The sequence below is a fragment of the Alosa alosa genome, chromosome 4, assembly GCF_017589495.1.
Source record: "Alosa alosa isolate M-15738 ecotype Scorff River chromosome 4, AALO_Geno_1.1, whole genome shotgun sequence".
Lineage (NCBI taxonomy): Eukaryota > Metazoa > Chordata > Actinopteri > Clupeiformes > Clupeidae > Alosa > Alosa alosa.
The window spans coordinates 27,930,429-27,948,142 of record NC_063192.1 but is presented as its reverse complement, the minus strand read 5'-3'; the positions used below and the strand labels follow the sequence as shown (position 1 = coordinate 27,948,142).

The 17,714-nt window shown below is 41.4% G+C and overlaps 2 protein-coding genes across 7 annotated transcripts in view; both read left to right on the top strand.

Moving 5' to 3' along the window:
• The first annotated feature begins 188 nt into the window (after positions 1 to 188).
• On the top strand, positions 189 to 6,827 carry asb14b (ankyrin repeat and SOCS box containing 14b). Of its 5 annotated transcripts, none has more exons than XM_048242344.1 (10): positions 189 to 292; positions 995 to 1,119; positions 1,229 to 1,281; positions 1,432 to 1,563; positions 3,269 to 3,427; positions 4,120 to 4,365; positions 4,649 to 4,820; positions 5,169 to 5,712; positions 5,997 to 6,150; positions 6,371 to 6,827. In XM_048242344.1, exons 2-10 carry the CDS (start codon positions 1,001 to 1,003, stop codon positions 6,547 to 6,549), a joined length of 1,758 nt encoding a protein of 585 aa, XP_048098301.1. In that variant the 5' UTR covers positions 189 to 292; positions 995 to 1,000; the 3' UTR covers positions 6,550 to 6,827. The 5 variants fall into 5 exon arrangements, with proteins under 5 accessions (XP_048098301.1, XP_048098302.1, XP_048098303.1 ...); XM_048242345.1 differs by having other exon boundaries at positions 217 to 270; XM_048242346.1 differs by lacking the exon at positions 189 to 292 and having other exon boundaries at positions 330 to 1,119.
• A 1,032-nt stretch (positions 6,828 to 7,859) lies between these two features.
• The window catches only part of tasorb (transcription activation suppressor b), a 22,597-nt gene continuing 12,742 nt past the window's right edge, over positions 7,860 to 17,714 (top strand). For both annotated transcript variants that reach the window (XM_048240695.1, XM_048240697.1), the window contains exons 1-10: positions 7,860 to 8,336; positions 10,334 to 10,479; positions 11,008 to 11,100; positions 11,579 to 11,651; positions 16,122 to 16,213; positions 16,330 to 16,464; positions 16,682 to 16,797; positions 16,990 to 17,021; positions 17,290 to 17,395; positions 17,530 to 17,630. In XM_048240695.1, coding sequence (XP_048096652.1) covers positions 8,027 to 8,336; positions 10,334 to 10,479; positions 11,008 to 11,100; positions 11,579 to 11,651; positions 16,122 to 16,213; positions 16,330 to 16,464; positions 16,682 to 16,797; positions 16,990 to 17,021; positions 17,290 to 17,395; positions 17,530 to 17,630 — 1,204 coding nt within the window. In that variant the 5' untranslated portion in view covers positions 7,860 to 8,026. The remainder of the gene's footprint in view (positions 8,337 to 10,333; positions 10,480 to 11,007; positions 11,101 to 11,578; positions 11,652 to 16,121; positions 16,214 to 16,329; positions 16,465 to 16,681; positions 16,798 to 16,989; positions 17,022 to 17,289; positions 17,396 to 17,529; positions 17,631 to 17,714) is intronic.

Sequence of the window (17,714 nt, the reverse complement as noted above, 5' to 3'; positions counted from 1 at the left end):
AATGATTAAACCATTATTTTTGGAGACATCCCAGAAAACAGATAACTGGTTTCTGCATCTGTTTTTATTTTTTTTGCCATTTGGGTAGTAGCTGGGTAGAGTTGCGGTCAAACGTCATTCAGTGGGTCATAGCCAGGTGGTGGTTGGAGGATAGGTCCCGTGGTGACATATTTATAGGCAGACCAAGATATAAATAGCTGTATTTTGAGACACCAACAAGCCAGGAACCTACAAAGGCCTGGAGTTCGCTGTGTTTTCTGTGGACTAAAGGTAGAGTAACAATTAAACACAGGTAAAGTCCAAAGGCTACATTGGAAATGGTGGGAAATATTGTGCCATATTTCTGTAATGATTAGACCACTGCATGCTGTATGTTTACAGTGAGGACACCTTAACCGTTAGCCAGTATAGCCGTAAAAATAGTTTCTCAGTGGCAAGTGCGCAGATCATGCCAAGTCTCAGTAATGTTTAAGCGAGTGATCTGTAAGTATCGAGCTTAATGCCTAGATCTCATGAACTGCCATGTAAAGCAAGTGTAATTATTTTCAGGAAAAATGACCATGGGAAGGTTTGTGGCAATTTTTGATTTGATATTTTTTAATTCCTTGGTATTTTTTAGACAAATGTACTTGATATATTTGACTCCATGTTGTGCCCATGGATTGCAAGAAGTCGTAACATTCCTGTAATTCAAACCAACAGTGGAGAGACTAGAGCACTATTTTCAGCTGACGCATACTGTCAACATCCAACATGTTTATCCATTGCATTTCCACACAAGCAGTTCACAGCTTAAGAGCATATTCCTTTTTGACACTGTCTACACATCAGACTAACCACACTGTTTCTTTAGTTATCACACATTTGCCCAACCCGAAGGTAAAATGCATGCATGTGTGAATTAGATGGCAACAACTTCAAAGGATCCAAGCTCCTGTTTCACTAGTTTAAGAAAGAGCATTCTCTATCTAATCATCATTTGCATGCTAAACAGAGAAGCATGGAGGCGGACTTGGCAGGATCTGATGAGGACTGGGACGGGGACGAGGATGAGGACACTCAGTACATGATTGAACAGAGTCTCTTGCAGTACAACAAGCGATGTGGTTCAAAGTCCAAGTACGTCGCCTCAATCAGCATTGTCCTGCATCCCACATGATAAACTAGTTGCACGTTTGGTGGGGGAGGGGGCAGACAAAATTCTATTGATGTCATTGTAATTCTTCAGTGAGCCTGAGGATACCATTGACGTTGATGAAATCTTAACAGTTATAAGAACAGGTGAGGCTTATCTTATGTTTATCCTTTTTTTCTCAAGCTATGTCCTTGTAAACAATATAGAAAACAGTACAATTCAATAAACCTCATTAACTCCCCTCCCAGATCTGATCTGAGCTCTTTCCATTTCCTGCTCTGTCTGATTGGAGTTAGGTGATGAGGAGGCCCTCAGAAGACTTGTCCAGTGCCGGGAAGCTTTGTCCAAGGCAGACAGTAGGGGCTGGCTGCCAATCCATGAGGCAGCGGCCCAGGAGAAGAAGAGCATTTTGGAGATCATTTATGCAGGTGCTCACATTATGTGGCTTGTCTTCTCACCTGACTATAAGATACTAGACAGAGATGTCAAGTAACAAATTAGAAATACTTAAGTACAGTACTGGTACTTAAGTATGAACGGAGAGTATTTGTACTTTGCTCGAGTTTTTATTTTTCTTCCTACTTTCACTTCACTATATTTTAAAAATTAAATCTACACTTTTACTCCACTACATTTTCATTAGCAGCATTAAGTAATAATGTAAAATAAGTAATAAGTGTAATAATGTAAAATAAAATAATGTGCAAATGAAAAACAAAAGCCACAGTTTCCATTCAACATGTTCAACATATTTGCAACCCCAAGATATTCTGATACCCAGGAAATCCAGAGTTCTCGCGAGAGCACAATTTGAATTTAATCTTTCTGGATTTTCCAGGCTAATTCTGACCTGATGTAATCACAGGACACAGCAAAATAATAAAATAATATTTATTTATATAGCACTTTTCAAGCACAGAGAACAAAGTGCTTTACAGACCAACAAAAACAAAAAATAGTAATAATAACAATAATGATAATAATAATAATTTAAAAAAAAAAATGTGTTCCCTAAATTTAGACTTTGTCAAAGGTCTGGCTGCTGAGTTCTGAACAGTCTGTAAACGACAGATGGATTGACGGTTTAGACAGGTGAATAAGGTGTTGCAATAATCAAGTCTAGATGAAACAAATGCATGTATAATTCTCTCTGTGTCCTTTAAAGATAGCATTGACCTGATTTTGGAAATATTTCTCAGTTGATAATAACAGGACTGGACAAGGAGTTTTACATGTTGGTAAAATGTTATGTCTATATCAAATAAAACCCCTAAGTTTCTAGAAGTAGAACTAAATGAAGATATATTGACAGAGTGAAGGCCTAGCAAATATAGAAGACATAGCACACCAAGGCCTTGGTAGGCTGTTGCTTTTCATTAATAACACTTTTGTTTAGGCTTTCAAGGTGTGTTTATGTAATGTGATGTAGCTGCCTTTCTAAACATATTGGATAAACTTCATTGAAGGCCTATAAAAGGAAGCAGCAGTGAAAAATGAATGGCAGCCATACCTTTGTTCAGACTTTAAAGACATTGTGTATGAAGTGTAGGCAACCAGTTTTAAGGTGCTGCATGAACTTAATAGCCTATCCAAAGTTCTAACTGCTTTCTCTTTCATTAAAATTATAGCTATGGGAGGGGGTTGTCACCCCACCTGACCTCAAAACTTTTACTAGTACTTTGTACTTTTAGTAGGCTACTTAAGTATGTTTTATAATGGGCTACTTGCCATACTTAAGTACTGTAAATAATAGATATGTATTATGCTATATGCTTATAGATTATTTTTACTTTACTTACGTCATTTTCTGATCAAATATCTGTACTTCTACTCAAGTGTGGGTTTCAGATAATTTTTACCACAACTCTGGTACTAGATATCACCTTAGTCCATTCAAAACTTGATTTAATTGGATATCTATATCCAACATTGATTGTATGACCAATATTTCAGAAAATGGCAGGAAATTATTTTTTATTTGAAATGTTAAGTGTTTCTTAACAGGTTAAGAGCCTTAAACATCTTAGTAGTCAACATTCAATAGCAGAGCATTTTTACAGTGTACTCTTTTACATCCTATTACAAAACAGTATTCAGTGTTTGATGACTGAAATTCTCATATGACCCACACAGCGTCCTTCCAAGGAGCTGGAGAAAGTCGGACACCAACTGGAGAGACTCCGCTCTTCTTCAGCGTGGTGTACGGGCACTCGAGGAATACTATGTTCCTGCTACAGAATGGCTGCAACCCTGACAGCCAGAATGAAGATGGGGACTCTCCCCTGGTTGCAGGTGTGTGAGACATTAGACACACACAAAATCATACCATGGAGAGATATTCAGGATTAAATATGGAGAAGGGTGAAGTAGAGGTTTAAGAAGCAAAGCAGGCAAACTAGCAAACAATGAAGTTGAGGAGGCTGGAGCTATTTGGCTCTTAAAATAAAAATAACAAGTGTTTGTTTCTACTTTAGAAAAATCATTAGCTTAGTGGTTCTTGCCCACTATGTTAGAGAGAAAGTAAGCAGGAAACTACAGAAATGTAGGTTTAACCAGGACACCTGCTTCTCCATGCCACGCACAAAGGTAAGAGTTTCTCAACCTTATTTGGTTGTTGACTTGACTTGTAGCCTGTGATCACAGACAGCTGTGTTGGATTAGGATGGGACTATGTGCTAATGTGTGGGTGGGGCAAGTGAGCTGTTAATTGACACATTTTCAGGCCAACTCCCTAAAGTTCACAAGCAGTCCAAGCAAGACACAAGGTGGTAGAACAGTTTAGGGTATATGATGCAGTGAAATAGAGCTCAAATGACTTCCCACATTCTAAACCCACTCTGTACTACAAGTAAAGTATTTGTTTATTTTATGCATTCCTGATTCTTTTAATTACGTCTTTGTTCCTTCCCCTCTCACACACTTCCTCTTGTCCCCTCACTTTCCTAAAATCCTTTCTCCATTCTTTTTCTGTCTTTTCTTTTCAGCTATAAAGAATGAACAGTATGACATGGCTGCTCTCCTCCTTCACTACGATGCCAAAGTGGACCAAAGAGGGGCCCTCCAGAGAACCGCTCTCCACGAGGCTTCCCTCCTGGCTTTGCCGAACTATGTTTACCTTCTCCTGCAGTCAGGAGCAGACCCCAACGCCTGTGATGCTGGTGAACGCACCCCCCTGGGATTGGCTGCTCAAGCAGGCCACCTGAATATTGTTGAAATTCTACTCCAGGGAGGTATGCTATGCTGTCTGTATATCGTTTCACCAAATCCATCAAGGTATTGGACCTGTATCATGTTTTGCTATTTATTATTAACCAGTATTGCTACAGCAAGCTGCCAGACCGACCTATTCTGCTGTTCACCCTCCTCATTGTCTGTCTCTCTCTAACTCGTATCTGCATTTTACACTTTCTCATCTGCAAGCTGCCAGACCTGAGGGTAACATTTTGACTGTTCATCCTCTTACTCTTGGTCACTCTCTCCCTCTGCTGCTCCATATGTCTTTCTCTCCTAAAGGGGCTAGGGTTTCATCCGAGTCAGCCAACTCTGGCTCCATATTGTTTGAGGCAGCTGCCTCTGGTAATCCAGACGTTGTAGCTGTACTGCTGGATTACGGCGCTGACCCCAATGTACCCATGCATACAGGCCACCTACCCATCCACAGGGTGGCTTACAGAGGACATATTCTGTAAGTGCCATGGATTTACTTGAGAGACTTAAATCAATGGCTTAATGTCATAATTTACTTACTTATGATTGAAAAGGGAATCCTTACAATGAAGCGGTGATGTCTAATGCATTGTAAAAGTGCATCAGACACAGTTTTGTTGGATCCCTTGGGGGACAGACCTGTTTTGATACTTGTGTCAAGCATGCGATGACTTCTGTACAATGAGCCCTATGGCACAGAGTGATAAGTGTGTATGATGCAAACTCATAACTCTGTCCAGTTAGACTAGCATCATTCACAAAGCAGGGGGAGTTGTAAGATGCTGGTAACCAACACCACTCCCTGCTGTCCCTCCCCCATTCACAGAGCTCTGGAGCAGTTAATCCCAGTGACCAAACTGGAGGCTGTGACCATGAGTGGCATGAGCCCTCTGCACTCTGCGGCGGCCGGCGGGCACCCCCAGTGCCTGGAGCTGCTCATCGGCGCGGGCTACGACGCCAACTTCATGCTGCACCCCAAGGTGCGGCGCAACTACGAGGATGAGCGACGGTCGGCACTGTACTTCGCTGTGTTCAACAACGACCTCCGGTCGACACGGCTGCTGCTGGATGCGGGCGCCATGCCCAACCAGGACCCCGTCAACTGCCTCCAAGTGGCACTGCGCCAGGGCAACTACGAGCTCATCAACATGCTGCTGCGCTACGGCGCCAACGTCAACTACTACTCGCGCATCAACACCACGCACTTCCCCTCGGCTCTGCAGTACGCTCTCAAGGACGAGGTGATGCTGCGCATGCTGCTCAACTATGGGTACGATGTGCAGCGATGTTTCGACTGTCCCTACGGCAATGGGCCCCACGTGCCTTCTGACTACGAAGGCTGGAGCGCCTCAGTTATAAAAGACATGGTGGTGAGACAAGCAACAACCCAGAGTGGTGTGGCTAACGTCTTTGTCTACAAGTCTTTTCTAGTCTAAAATGTCCCCAAAGGGAAACTGGTTTAATTACTGTTTTAACAGGTGACCAAGGGCTCCACCCTTGACCATGAGTAGTACTGATTATGATGCTGTGACTATTCCAGCCCCATTTGTTTTAATTGTTGGGATGGTTAAATCATAGAGAACAAAAAGATTATGAAGGAAAGAATACAAATATATATTCTCTCTCCCTCTCCCCCTGCCTCCACTTTCTGCAGTTTTGTGAGGTGATAACTGTGTACTGGCTGAAGCACTTATCAGGGCAGGTGGTCCGCATCATGCTGGATTACGTTGACCATGTCACCCTCTGCTCCAAACTGAAAGCCGTTCTAATGGAACAAAAACAGTGGGACGATATTTGCCAAATCCAAGGTGAGTGTCCTCAGCCTCGAGGCATGACCTGATTACTTTAAGCATTTCCTTTGAATAATGGTTGCGGATGCCTTTGTGGACTAGTACATTTCGCAATTTACTGTACTAAAGTGTTACTTATAGAAATATTGTGAAATGTGAAAAATAGCCTGTCCAAAGGGCTATGTAAAAAGTCTACTTAACGCAACAATGACCTGCTACTGCATTTCCATGTCCACAGCAAATGTACGCAGCCTGAAGCACTTGTGTCGTCTGAGCATCCGTGAGCGGTTGCGGAGCCTACGTCTGAAGTCACCGGTGTTTTTAAGCTACCTGCCTTTACCAAACAGGCTGAAGGACTACCTCCGCTTTAAAGAGTATGATGTATATGGCAAAGGCAGTATATCAGAAGAGAGGTGATTGGTCATAAACCTATACATTTGCTGATTCAAAATGACCTGCTAGTTTATTCTTTGATACTTTGTGAAAGTGTGATACTCAATCATTGTTTGCTTCATGTAATATTGTTATTCATTGTTGTTTTTGTGGCGATCAATTAATTATCTTACTCAAGAAAAGGGGGGGGGGTACAACTTAAAAGTCAAAAGTTCACAAATGTAGGGTTAATACAGCCATCAGCAAAATGAGACCTTTCAGTGATTTACACATTCAGGTGGCAATAAAACAGAATTAATCTAGAAGATATGTATAACAGATTAATTATTTTGTAATTTGTTTCCTATTTTTGGGATGGAGATATTGAGGGATGACGGAACTGCGTACATGACCTTTAAAGCTCACGCCAATTTGGTCAAATTACTGGGTAGGGTTACATTAAATAGACAATATTTGTACAATTATACAACTATAAAAAAAATTATATCAAAATGCACTATACATTGATACAAAAATTAGAAGTTGCATACATGTTATAAGAAATGTTCATACCAGTCCATACCTCAGAAGAGATGTGGTCTCTAACCTCAGTGATACCTTTCAACCCAAACCAAGCTTGCCATGACATTAATCTGATATAGCCTATTAAAAAAATACAAGCATTACATCATTACACGCATGTATACATACAGTATAGGTCTACTTACTTTATGCATCCACACAACCAGCTTAATACCATACATGAACACAATAAAAAAATAGGCCTATAGCCAGAGGAATAATTTTACATAGGGCTGAGGGCACACACACCCCTAACTGTCAACACTTCCAAAAGGTTTAAAATGGCCTAGTTGTAGCTATTTCTCTATTGTAATAGCTTGTCCTACAGTTCAGATTTCATGAAGGCTACCTAGCCTATATTTTCCAGTGTAGGAATATACAGCATTTCTCTTGTCAGCCCATTATTTTTGAAAATATCTACCCTGGCCTAATTTCGGCCCACACAAAAGGACATGGCCTACCTTTAAACATGGAAGTGCCAGGAAGAGGATCAGAAGAGGCATACTTGTCTGAGATCTTTAAAAGACCCCCACACACACACACACACACACACCCAACAACACAAAACAAAACTTAATATCTGATGAAAAATGAAATGAAAAAGCCACTGACCAATAAAAATGTTGTCGCCAACATTAGACTATTAGTCTATTTAGAGCTTTTGTACTTTTTAATTTCTCACAAGTGAGTAGGCCCTATTACACTTTAAAGGTAGTGTAGGTAGTGTTGGCGACAGTTACTTCACAACACTGCACTGTTTATTAAGTGCCTCTGGAGGGCGAAAGCTGACTGGGAACAGTGACGCTAGGGTTTTGCAGTGGTGGAGAAGGCCATACGTCAGAGGCATAATGGCGGAGGCTGGTTGAAGAGGACAGGCACTCAGCAAAGCTGCGCTGTTACCAATTTCTTCGCCCTCAGAAGAAGTCCGCAGTGCCTGAAAATGGCCTGCAATTCTTACGCGGAAATTGAAAACGACAACGAAAGCCTTAAGTTCAGTGGGATTTCATCCGAGGGCTGCAACTCTCAGAAGCAATTGTTGTCAGATAGTATCTCGGCCACATCCAAGCAAAATGGCGAACAAGCTGTATGTGAAGACGAGCAAATGTCTGAACAAGATGCGTCTGAGCGGCGGAAGAGCGGTATGATGGATTTGAAAACCAGCAGTACTTCACCGTCGACACTTCAGAGACCTGCTGAAGAGTTGCTAAGAAGAAATTTTCAGATTCCACGGAAGATCAAGGAAAGGAAAGGTTGTGTCCTCTTAATACTAGCTAGCTCGCCAGCTAGCATTAGCTGAAGCCTGAAAGGGATTGTCTTTTTCATATTTCACCGTTGGCTGCATGTAATGTTGGCTTTTAAGACGGGACCTTTTAAGACTTTAGTAACAACTGATGATTCATTTACGCCATAACACAGGCCATGCTGCAGAGGACAACTAGTTAAAGATATAGTGTCAGTTGTACAGTTAGCAACCATACATCGCGCTCTGAACTGTTAGCTAGCTAACACTCATAACCCGGTGTGGCAGGTAAATTAGAAAGCAAGAAGACATGACCACCAAGTTCCTTGTCCATGGTGTAGTGTAATTGCCGTTAACACAGCATGTGTGGGGTGAAGTTGTACATGCGTTTATGTACACAAATCCACCGTTTTTGCTGTTAAGTTAACGTTAGTTGCCAAGCTACACAAGTTGGCTTACCACTCCTACTTCCTCGGATGCGCGCTGGCTCACCATGCATTAGGCCGAGGCCTCGGTGTTTATTACTTCACCACTCTTACGTGACCACTCAAGACACCCATGGTTCACCCATGTTTCAGGCCTCTTTTTTCCCCCCTCAGTTGCTTTCTCTTTGTTCACCCAGTCCCTCCAGTTGTCCACAAGTGTGCCTGTAGCAGTATCCCTGCCCATTTGGAATAGAGGCAAAACTTGAGAAGTAGTCTGGGTCTGGATGCAAAATGAGAAGTACCACAAACAGCATGGCATAGCACATAAGCTTAGCCCACACTGACCTGCCTGTAGCCTCAGCACTGTTTCACACTACATAACAGCTGCAGCCCTGCCTGGCCCCAGCTGCCTTGAGTGTCACCGGTGATCTTGGGGGTTAATTGTGGCTTCAGTTGCCCAGTCTTTCCTTAGAGCCATCATTATTATTAATAGCTCATTTCATTCCTTCAACACCATGAAGGGTTTTTGTTACTCTGGAAGCACTCTGTGTGTGGGCTGTTCAGTAGTAAACATGGCCACCCGATCTAAAGCCTCGCATTTCATATCTGATACTGGATTACTTGTGGGTATACCCCATGGTGGATACTGGTACATGAGCGTGTGTAGGCCATGTGATTGTTTTGACATGTCACCCGTTTGCTGCCTGTGTATGTGCATGGTGCTAGTGCTTTGTGTGCTCTGTTGATTCGGCTCAGAATGTAATGCAATATTTTCACTCTGTCTCCAGTCAGGCTTTAAATAGACCCAGACCGGGTTATGTGGGGGTCCTAGTCACATATCTTGGTTGTTGTCCAGGTGTTGTCAAATAAAACTATATATATTTTATTTATTTATTTATTTAAAAAGGGAGAGGCTGGCTTACTGCTTTGGCGGCACAGCTTGGATTGAAAATGGATTGGATGTAAAAGTGTGTCTTTCTTGAGTTTCAGTTAGTATTTGTCAGTGCAGAGAGAGAGAAACAGGTTTGTACGTTATGTCATGTCATGATTCCTAGTGAGTTCTTTCGTCTTGTATGCGCTTCCCAAAAGCTTATGTGCCACAGCTCCATTGACTTGAAGGGTTCCCATTGTCCCATTGAGATGCAAATATTTGGGAAGTTATTCATCACCACTTTTTCAGTTGCGCTTGTCTTTCCTGAGAAAGTTCAGGTTTAGAAAGTGAAACTACAATCACCATTCTACCTACTATCACCATTCTACCTACTATTACAATTCCTCTTGTAATACAGGGAGTCAACCGAGACCAACTACTAGAGCTGGAACAGAAACGGTATGACTGAAAAATTGTGTTAGTCAGCTAATTTCAGAAGGTCGATGAAAAACACTCTTGAAGGCATTCAAATGTGAGGTGCATGTGAGGACATATTCTAGATACAAAATTCAAGTTTTCTGTAGATGACTAATTTATTGTTCTCTTTGGGATGTTTGAAATCTTTCTTCCTTGGCATTATTGTGTTCTAGTAGATTACTGTTGAAATGCTCATGTTTTTTTTTTTTTTTTTTAAATTTGCCTTTGTTTCAGGTTTGTTCCAGAACCTTTCCCCAGAATCTCGTGAGTTTGATGAACTTGTGAAGCTTCTCTCCTCTTTCTACCTGGAGCCTAACTCGCGGGGGACCTTCACATACACCAAAGCCCGTCTCATTCACAACGAGCTTCTTGAAAAAGAAGTAAGCCTTTGGTCTTATCACTCAAATTCCCACAAATTCTCAGTCCCTGTTGTACACATAAATGCAAAGAGTGGGATTTAACACAAAGGTGGTGCTCTCACACAAAGCAACAGGAACTAGCAGGTTTCAGGAATTGATCCCTGGCTGACCGTTTTCTCAGGTGGCGACGCTACCGCTTCACCACACTTCCATGTAATGTTGTTTCATTGTATAAACACATTCCAGATCCCACATGCCATGCCATGGTTGGTCATAATTACACACATGATGTCAGTGTCCTCAAGAAAAGACTGAACAGGCTCATCTTCAACACGAGATTGCAGTCTTGAGTCTTAAAACTTAAGACTTCAACATTATGTTACTGAGTAGCTGCAGATCAGTGATTGCCATTCTGAATGGTTTTCATGAAAGCTTATTCATGCCATAGCAATATAAATTGTTATTATAAAAAAAAAAACCACAATAGTGCAGTTTTTATGAGTGTGGTGATTAACATATCCTGCTTCTTTTTTTTTTTTCCCTTGTTAGTTCATTGAGAAGAAGAGGGAGCTCAAGCAGCATGGCCGCACAGATGCAGAGCTGGAGGAGTCGTATGGCTTCTTGCTACCGGACAAAGACAAGGTGAGTCTGCTCCCACCTGGGCCAGGTAGACTGGAAGGTGGTCATGTCCGGTTGTGTGGACAAAGCACACTAGATGGACACACAAAGCAGAAGATAATAAGTTATGCAAATCTTGCCACTCAGATTTGCACAAATTCAAACACACTTTGAATGTGTTTAAATCATACCACTCACCTGCCGTCAGACTTGTTTATGAGGTTATTTTTTCATCTGTAAGAACTGTGTTATTGTCAAAAGTGTTGTAATATGTTTATGACATGACTTTTTGATTTGCTTCAGTCAGCAAAGCAATCAGAACCACGTAGTGTATTTATTTGTTTATGAATTAAGGTATTGATTTGAAGAGCAAATGTGTGTGCTCTCCAGTAATATCAGATTGGCTTCATTTATTCAAAACTCGACTACGTGCATTAACAGATGACTCCAGGAGTAGCACAAGGAGTGTGAATGTAACCTGTAGCTATCTGTGGCTTTGCAGGTCCAGGCCATCTGTGAGAAAGGCCTGTCTGTGGGCCACTCCCGCGTTAGCATGCTGGGCAGTCCTGCTAAAGGTGAGTGGGTCACCTGAGCGGCTTCACTACTGTGGGGAAAAATCATTTTAATCGTTTTGTCACTTTGATTTCTTACGTGATCTACTGTTATATGTCCGAGGCCTTTTTCTATCTGTGTTCATCTCTGTACTCAGTGTGACTTGTCAGAGAATTTATCAGAGGCCTCTAGGAGTAGTTGGGAGCCAGGGAATGACCCTGTCAGTGTTACCGGGGGTTTGGAATTGGACACCATAGTGGCGCCTACGCATAGGCCTTGAATGATGGCGTGAAGCCTTCGAATGCCAGACAGTAATGGTCGTCATTCACGCCGCAATATGGATCTTTTATGTCAAGTTGGCACAAACTTTGGTTTTAACTCGCTTGATGTGGATGAGATGTGTGTTTATTGTCTGTCATGCTTGCATGGCTGAAGATTCTGCAAGATTCAGTTTAAGATTGTTTAAAATGGTCTGAGTTTTCCTTTGTCTTCAGATCTTGAGGGTGTGACTACTTGATGGTCTCCGGTACCATGATAAAGCTCTCTGTTAAATGTCAGCATCACCAAATGAGTCCGTCTGACTTTACTGCCTTATCAGTTTAATCCTCATGACCCGCCGGCGGGACGGTTACCCCCTTCCCCCACCTCCCCCCCAACATTCTAAATCAATTGTATGCACCATATTGCTATGTAGCATAGTAATGTTATACACCATTTTAAAGCTTTGGCTCTTGGGAATCCAAAAATGACAACTTTTTTCATGTACAATCTGTATAGTGCTTTACATTTTCAGATTAATTTTATTATGTCTCAATTAAATTTGATCCAAAATGCCCCCCTCCTCCACTGCCTCTTTTGGTGCTACCCCGACTTCTGGCTGCAGTGTAGCTGCAGCACCATAAGTAGATGCAACATATTGGGTACTGAAATATTCACAAGAATCCATAGAAATGGAATCTTCATGTTGTATTATCCAATATTAGTTGTACAGATGTATAGTTTATCTTATACACACTCATTGAACCAACAAAGTAAATGCAAAACAGAGACTTTTTTGTAATTATTCCATATTTTGTGTAGTCAGTCTATATCAGAACACCTGCCATACAATGTAAATAGTCCACAAGAAACCTCAAAGTGTTACCTTTCATTTGTAACCAGGATTATGCTACACAAAGGGGTTCATGTGCAGTAAGCATTTCAGTATGTATTTTGGATAACAAAAAGTCCAATGGGGAGTTTCCATAGGCATTTTACAAAATGCATGAGCATACCTTGGCAAATAATGGTCTAAATTTTCATTCTATATTGATCTACAGCACACAGCCTCACAAGACCTGGTGCTAGGGCTCAGTGGTGTTTCTAATGGATATCAAGTGACCCAGAGGGCTGAAATGTGGTCAGTTCAGAGATGCTTGTAATCCGGCAGAAATAAAAAACTATATTCTAGCCTCTGTAACTCTGTGTGAGTACATCAGTTATTTTGACTGTTTTGGACGAAAACTTCAGGTTCTCAGCTTTCTATAGAGGTCCAACATTTGATGGTAGGCCCCAAAAGAGGTGGGAACAATGCCCTTGTAAATAGGCACAGTGCAATTTCAGGCAAAAACTTGAAATTTGTATTGAGATCTATGTGGTTATAGTCATTTTTTTTATACAACACCTCAAAGCAAGGTCACTGGCTTGTCCAGGTAACTACATGTGTAACCATTGGTCTATAGAAAAACACTAACGGGCATCTGTTGTTTAAGGCGAGACACGGCAGGTGAAAACATCGTTTTTTCATGCTCTGGGTCAATTTCATTTTGAGCTGTATTCTATCACACTGTTTATTTCATTATATTGTGTCTACTTTCGCTACTAGTGTTGTCCACGATACCAAAATTATGACTTTGATAAGATACCTGCCATAAATATCCGCGATGATACTGAAACGATACTCACGGCGAATTTATGCACTTTTGTAGTGTGCAGGTCAATTCTGAATAGTAAAATAAAATGGTAGGCCTACTTTGTATGACTAAGTCCTTTTTTATTGTTTGTTATAGTTCATTTACATTGTGTTGGGTTTTGGCAATAAAGTAGCTTTAAATAGCCAAACTAGGCTAGATCAAAGTCAGTGTTGAAATTACTGTATGCAAATCACTGAATGCTATGCAGAGGGGGCTAATCTTTAGGCTATCTGATGTACAGTATAGTCTACCCTAGGCCTTCCTGATTTCCTTGACAGTTGCAACTTTAGGGAAAAATGTGAGGATAGTCTTCTTTGCGCCCAGTGTACAAGTACGACGTTCCAACCACTCAGGTCTTTGTTAGATAGGCCTACACCATTACCTGTTGCAATATATATATGTGTGCATTCCTACATTACGTCTATTTCTTTGATAACATGATTTGCTCACGTAACAATAACCTGCTATTATTATTATTATTATTATTAGGACTCAGCACGCTTTGGTGGTATTATATGCTGTGGGCTTTAATTAGCGCATTTCGGGTAGCCTATCCTACATCTGGGCAATAATTATTGAACAAATTGCAGTCTACATTCCATGACAAATATTACCAATAGTACTGACCTAACATGAAATAGATTGTTTACAAGTTATGGTAATGTTATTCTGGCGTGAACATTGGCGCTTTCATCAATTAGCACCCTATGATTACAGCTCGTTATGTCTCGGCAAAATGATTATGAAGGATGGTTATGTTTATCCCAGAGAACCATACTGATGAAGGATGGTTAGATTTTAACCCAGAGAACCACTTGGCACTAACCATGGCTAGATTTTTCAGAAGAGAAGAACCTGTCGCTCTTTGAACTCTAACATTTTTGGGATATGTCTCCGAGGTGTTTAGCCAAGTTCCATGCGTAGCCTACTGCTTTTAAATGCCTTTGAAACATATTTACAAACGGGCCTCTGTGTACCTGATGGCTTGCCTTCACTATTCAGCGATGTAGGCTATCCGACATAGTTCCAGATTTCACCTTTGTTTTATCCACAAGGCCAAGACTGTCGGAAAGACTATGTTGACGCTTGCCTGCGCGACTCACTCACTCAGAGCTGCCTGCTTGACACGCCCACTTGCCTAGATGCGTGCAAGGAGCAGTGAGAGCAGCAGTTCACGGACACAGAACGTTATTATTTTAACAAAGTATCGATTCTAAAAACGTCGGAAATCGTGATCGCTTTTTGCGCGGAAGGCATTGCCTTTTTAGTATCGATACACCGTGCAACACTACTCGCGCCTGTATATTTCTCCTAAATTCAGCAAAAGTTAGCATTCTAACCTTGCATGCACTCCCGCGACCGTGGTCCAAAACATATCATGTGTACTACCGTTGGAAAGCTCTGTTTTTCCTGTTATCACGCTATGTGATTCTTATATGGACACTTCCTTTGTATCAGCAACCAATCGCGAAAGTTCAAAGGCGAGTCTAGGCTGAGAACGGAATCTCATTGGCTGTCTTTCAAGGCTGTTTTCTCAAAATGAGTTTCCTCTCACACTCTGAGCTCAAAACTCCACTTCAGAAGCACGCACATACACCAAACTTTCTAGACTAGAGTGCCTAACTATATGTCGAAGATTTCTACAGAGGGGTTTGTTGATCTATTATTCCTAGCCTGACTTACATGACGTTTTATGCCTAAAAACATGGGAAAAATAGTTTTTTTGGGCTAGTGACATAATTTTATGATTTACAGGATAACAAAAGTAGATATTCATAAATCCCTCTGTAAATGTTCCCCCATCTAATATCTGAACACAATGAAAACATAATTTTTAACCTGGCTGTATCCAATGCTCAGGTTTCTTGCCTTAAAATGTATGCAAATTAGCACATATTTAATTAGATAATGCCTAATTTGCATATGTAAACGTTAAATTACAGCAAACTGGTAATACATTTTTTTTCTCATATTAATGTAAGTAATCAACTGGGGAAGTTTCATAGTGATATCTGCTTGTTAAAAATTGTACCCTACACCTGTAGTGTCTCGCCTTAAAAAGTGACATGTTTTTGACAAGCCTGTAGCCCCGCTTAGTAGAACAGCCCTCTGGTCTTTATGGCTTCACCAGTTCCTGTGTGTTGGCAACCTGCTAATGGTGCCCTAGAGGGTTTTATTTCAGCTCTCTTCGCTGAGATGGCAGTAGATTTCCTCATGTGGTCAGGGCTGGTCAAAGCTCTGAGGCGAAGTCTGAAATAATCCTAATTGTATGCAGGTTTAGTAAAGTAGTAAAGGTGTGAGGCATGTTCCTCAGTCATTGTATCTGGAAATAAATGAAAAGTCGGCCTGCTACTTAGCACCCTAAGGACGGGTAGAGCTGCTGTCTATTCTTTGTCTTTGCTATTGCATTTGAATCTGATTGTGGAAGTTTTGCACTGTTGCTTGCTCCCGAGAATGATTTGAAAAGCATAGATAGAATTGGATAAAAAGGATGATTGAGACCGATATCCACATCTTCTAACGTATTTTGTATGATTTCAGGTGTGTATCTATCAAGGTACTCTGATCTATTGCAAGTCAATACATTTGAACCCGGAACAACTGGAGAAATCATAGTGTTCAAAATTATGAAGGTAAATATCTCCTGTCATGTCCTGTGGTGAAATTTATTTATTTATCCTGTGCCCACAGATTGCTTTCATGTCGTGTATTCATGTAAAACTGATAAAGATGTCTTCTGTACCCGTAGGGTAAATTAAAAACCATATATGAAAACACACCAAAGAACGCGGTGGACCCTACGCAGAAGTTCGACTGTCACGTGTTCAAGAATGCAAGCAAAGTGGCGTCCCTCTACTCCTACCGGGCGTTTGAACACACTCAGGTATGCATAGGGGCTGCCTGATCCTTTCCTCCCACACGTCTGCATTGAGCCTCAACACACCCTGTCAGCAACTTTGAAGCCTCTCTTTGCTAAATCTTGAATTTAGCTGTGCGCTGAGTGAACCGAAGCAAGCAAACTGCTATCTGTCAGCTATCCCTTGAACATGTTTTGTGATGAATTGTTTTTTTGAATGTTTATTGTTTTTATTGTTACGCAGCAATACCTGTTTGAGTTTGCCTATGAAGAGCTGAAGACCCGGCCCAGACACGTGTGCCCTTACGCTGTGCTGTCCTTCCAGTACAGAGGCAAAGAAACAGTTGCCTCTCTAAACAGGTATGGCCCCCCAATTGTCACACTTGGGAATAAGACAGAACCAAGTACATTATATTGAATGATTTAATTATTGATGAATGTGGTTGTTTTATTTGCTGCTAATGCCCTGCCGGGGCTGTCAAATGAGCCCTTAGCACTCCTGTATTTGTGTTGTTTTGGGGTTTTGTGTTGATCTTTCTGTAATTGTTTCAGGCTCAACAGCCCCATGAGTGATGGAAACCGAGGTACGTTCTAGACAGCCTCCTTCATAAATATCTCATATCTACTTGAGTTGGATGTGTAGTGCTTGTTAGTGTAGTTTTTTTTTTGTGCTTGTTTTTTACTTGGTGGAAAAATCTGTTGTAACAAAGTTGTCAATGATTCAGGGGAAACATTGGGAGTGTTAGATCATTCTTTCTAATTTGACATTATTTACAGTGACTGAACTCTGGGTGATATGAGCTGCTGGTCAGACACACATTAAAAGGCTGTTCCCTTTTTTTGGCTCCTTAGTGAGGCGCAGGTACACAGTCTGGAGTGGGACCCTGGTGAACGAGGGAGAGGAGCTTTTCCAGATTAGTGTCCGATCTTCCAACCTCCCCCTTCTGCCCTTCCGACTGTAAGTGTCTGCAGCATGCACAGACAGACAGACCGAGTTTCTTATGTCTTGCCAATTTTAAGAACGCTGATGAAACAACACATTGTCCAGTTGGTCAACTTTCAAAATAGTTTTTTTTTTTTCTTTTGTGTTAGACCTGATAAACTGGACGTCAGCACAGCGATGTACTTGGATGCATTCAAGAGGAGGATACCAGCGTTGCTATCGTGGGACACTTTCTACGGCAAGCGGGAAGGTCGGTGTCCCAGTGAAGTCACATGAGGCCTAATTGCTGTGGTCTCAGGATGAACACTTATTGTTAACCCGTGTCTGGTCCACT

Bases quoted from the DNA above. Each gene is read 5' to 3' on its own strand.
- asb14b (XM_048242344.1), top strand. From the start codon at position 1,001: ATGGAGGCGGACTTGGCAGGATCTGATGAGGACTGGGACGGGGACGAG. The intron at 4,366-4,648 runs GTATGCTATGCT...TCTCTCCTAAAG, and splicing joins TGAAATTCTACTCCAGGGAG to GGGCTAGGGTTTCATCCGAG. The intron at 5,713-5,996 runs GTGAGACAAGCA...CACTTTCTGCAG, and splicing joins CAGTTATAAAAGACATGGTG to TTTTGTGAGGTGATAACTGT.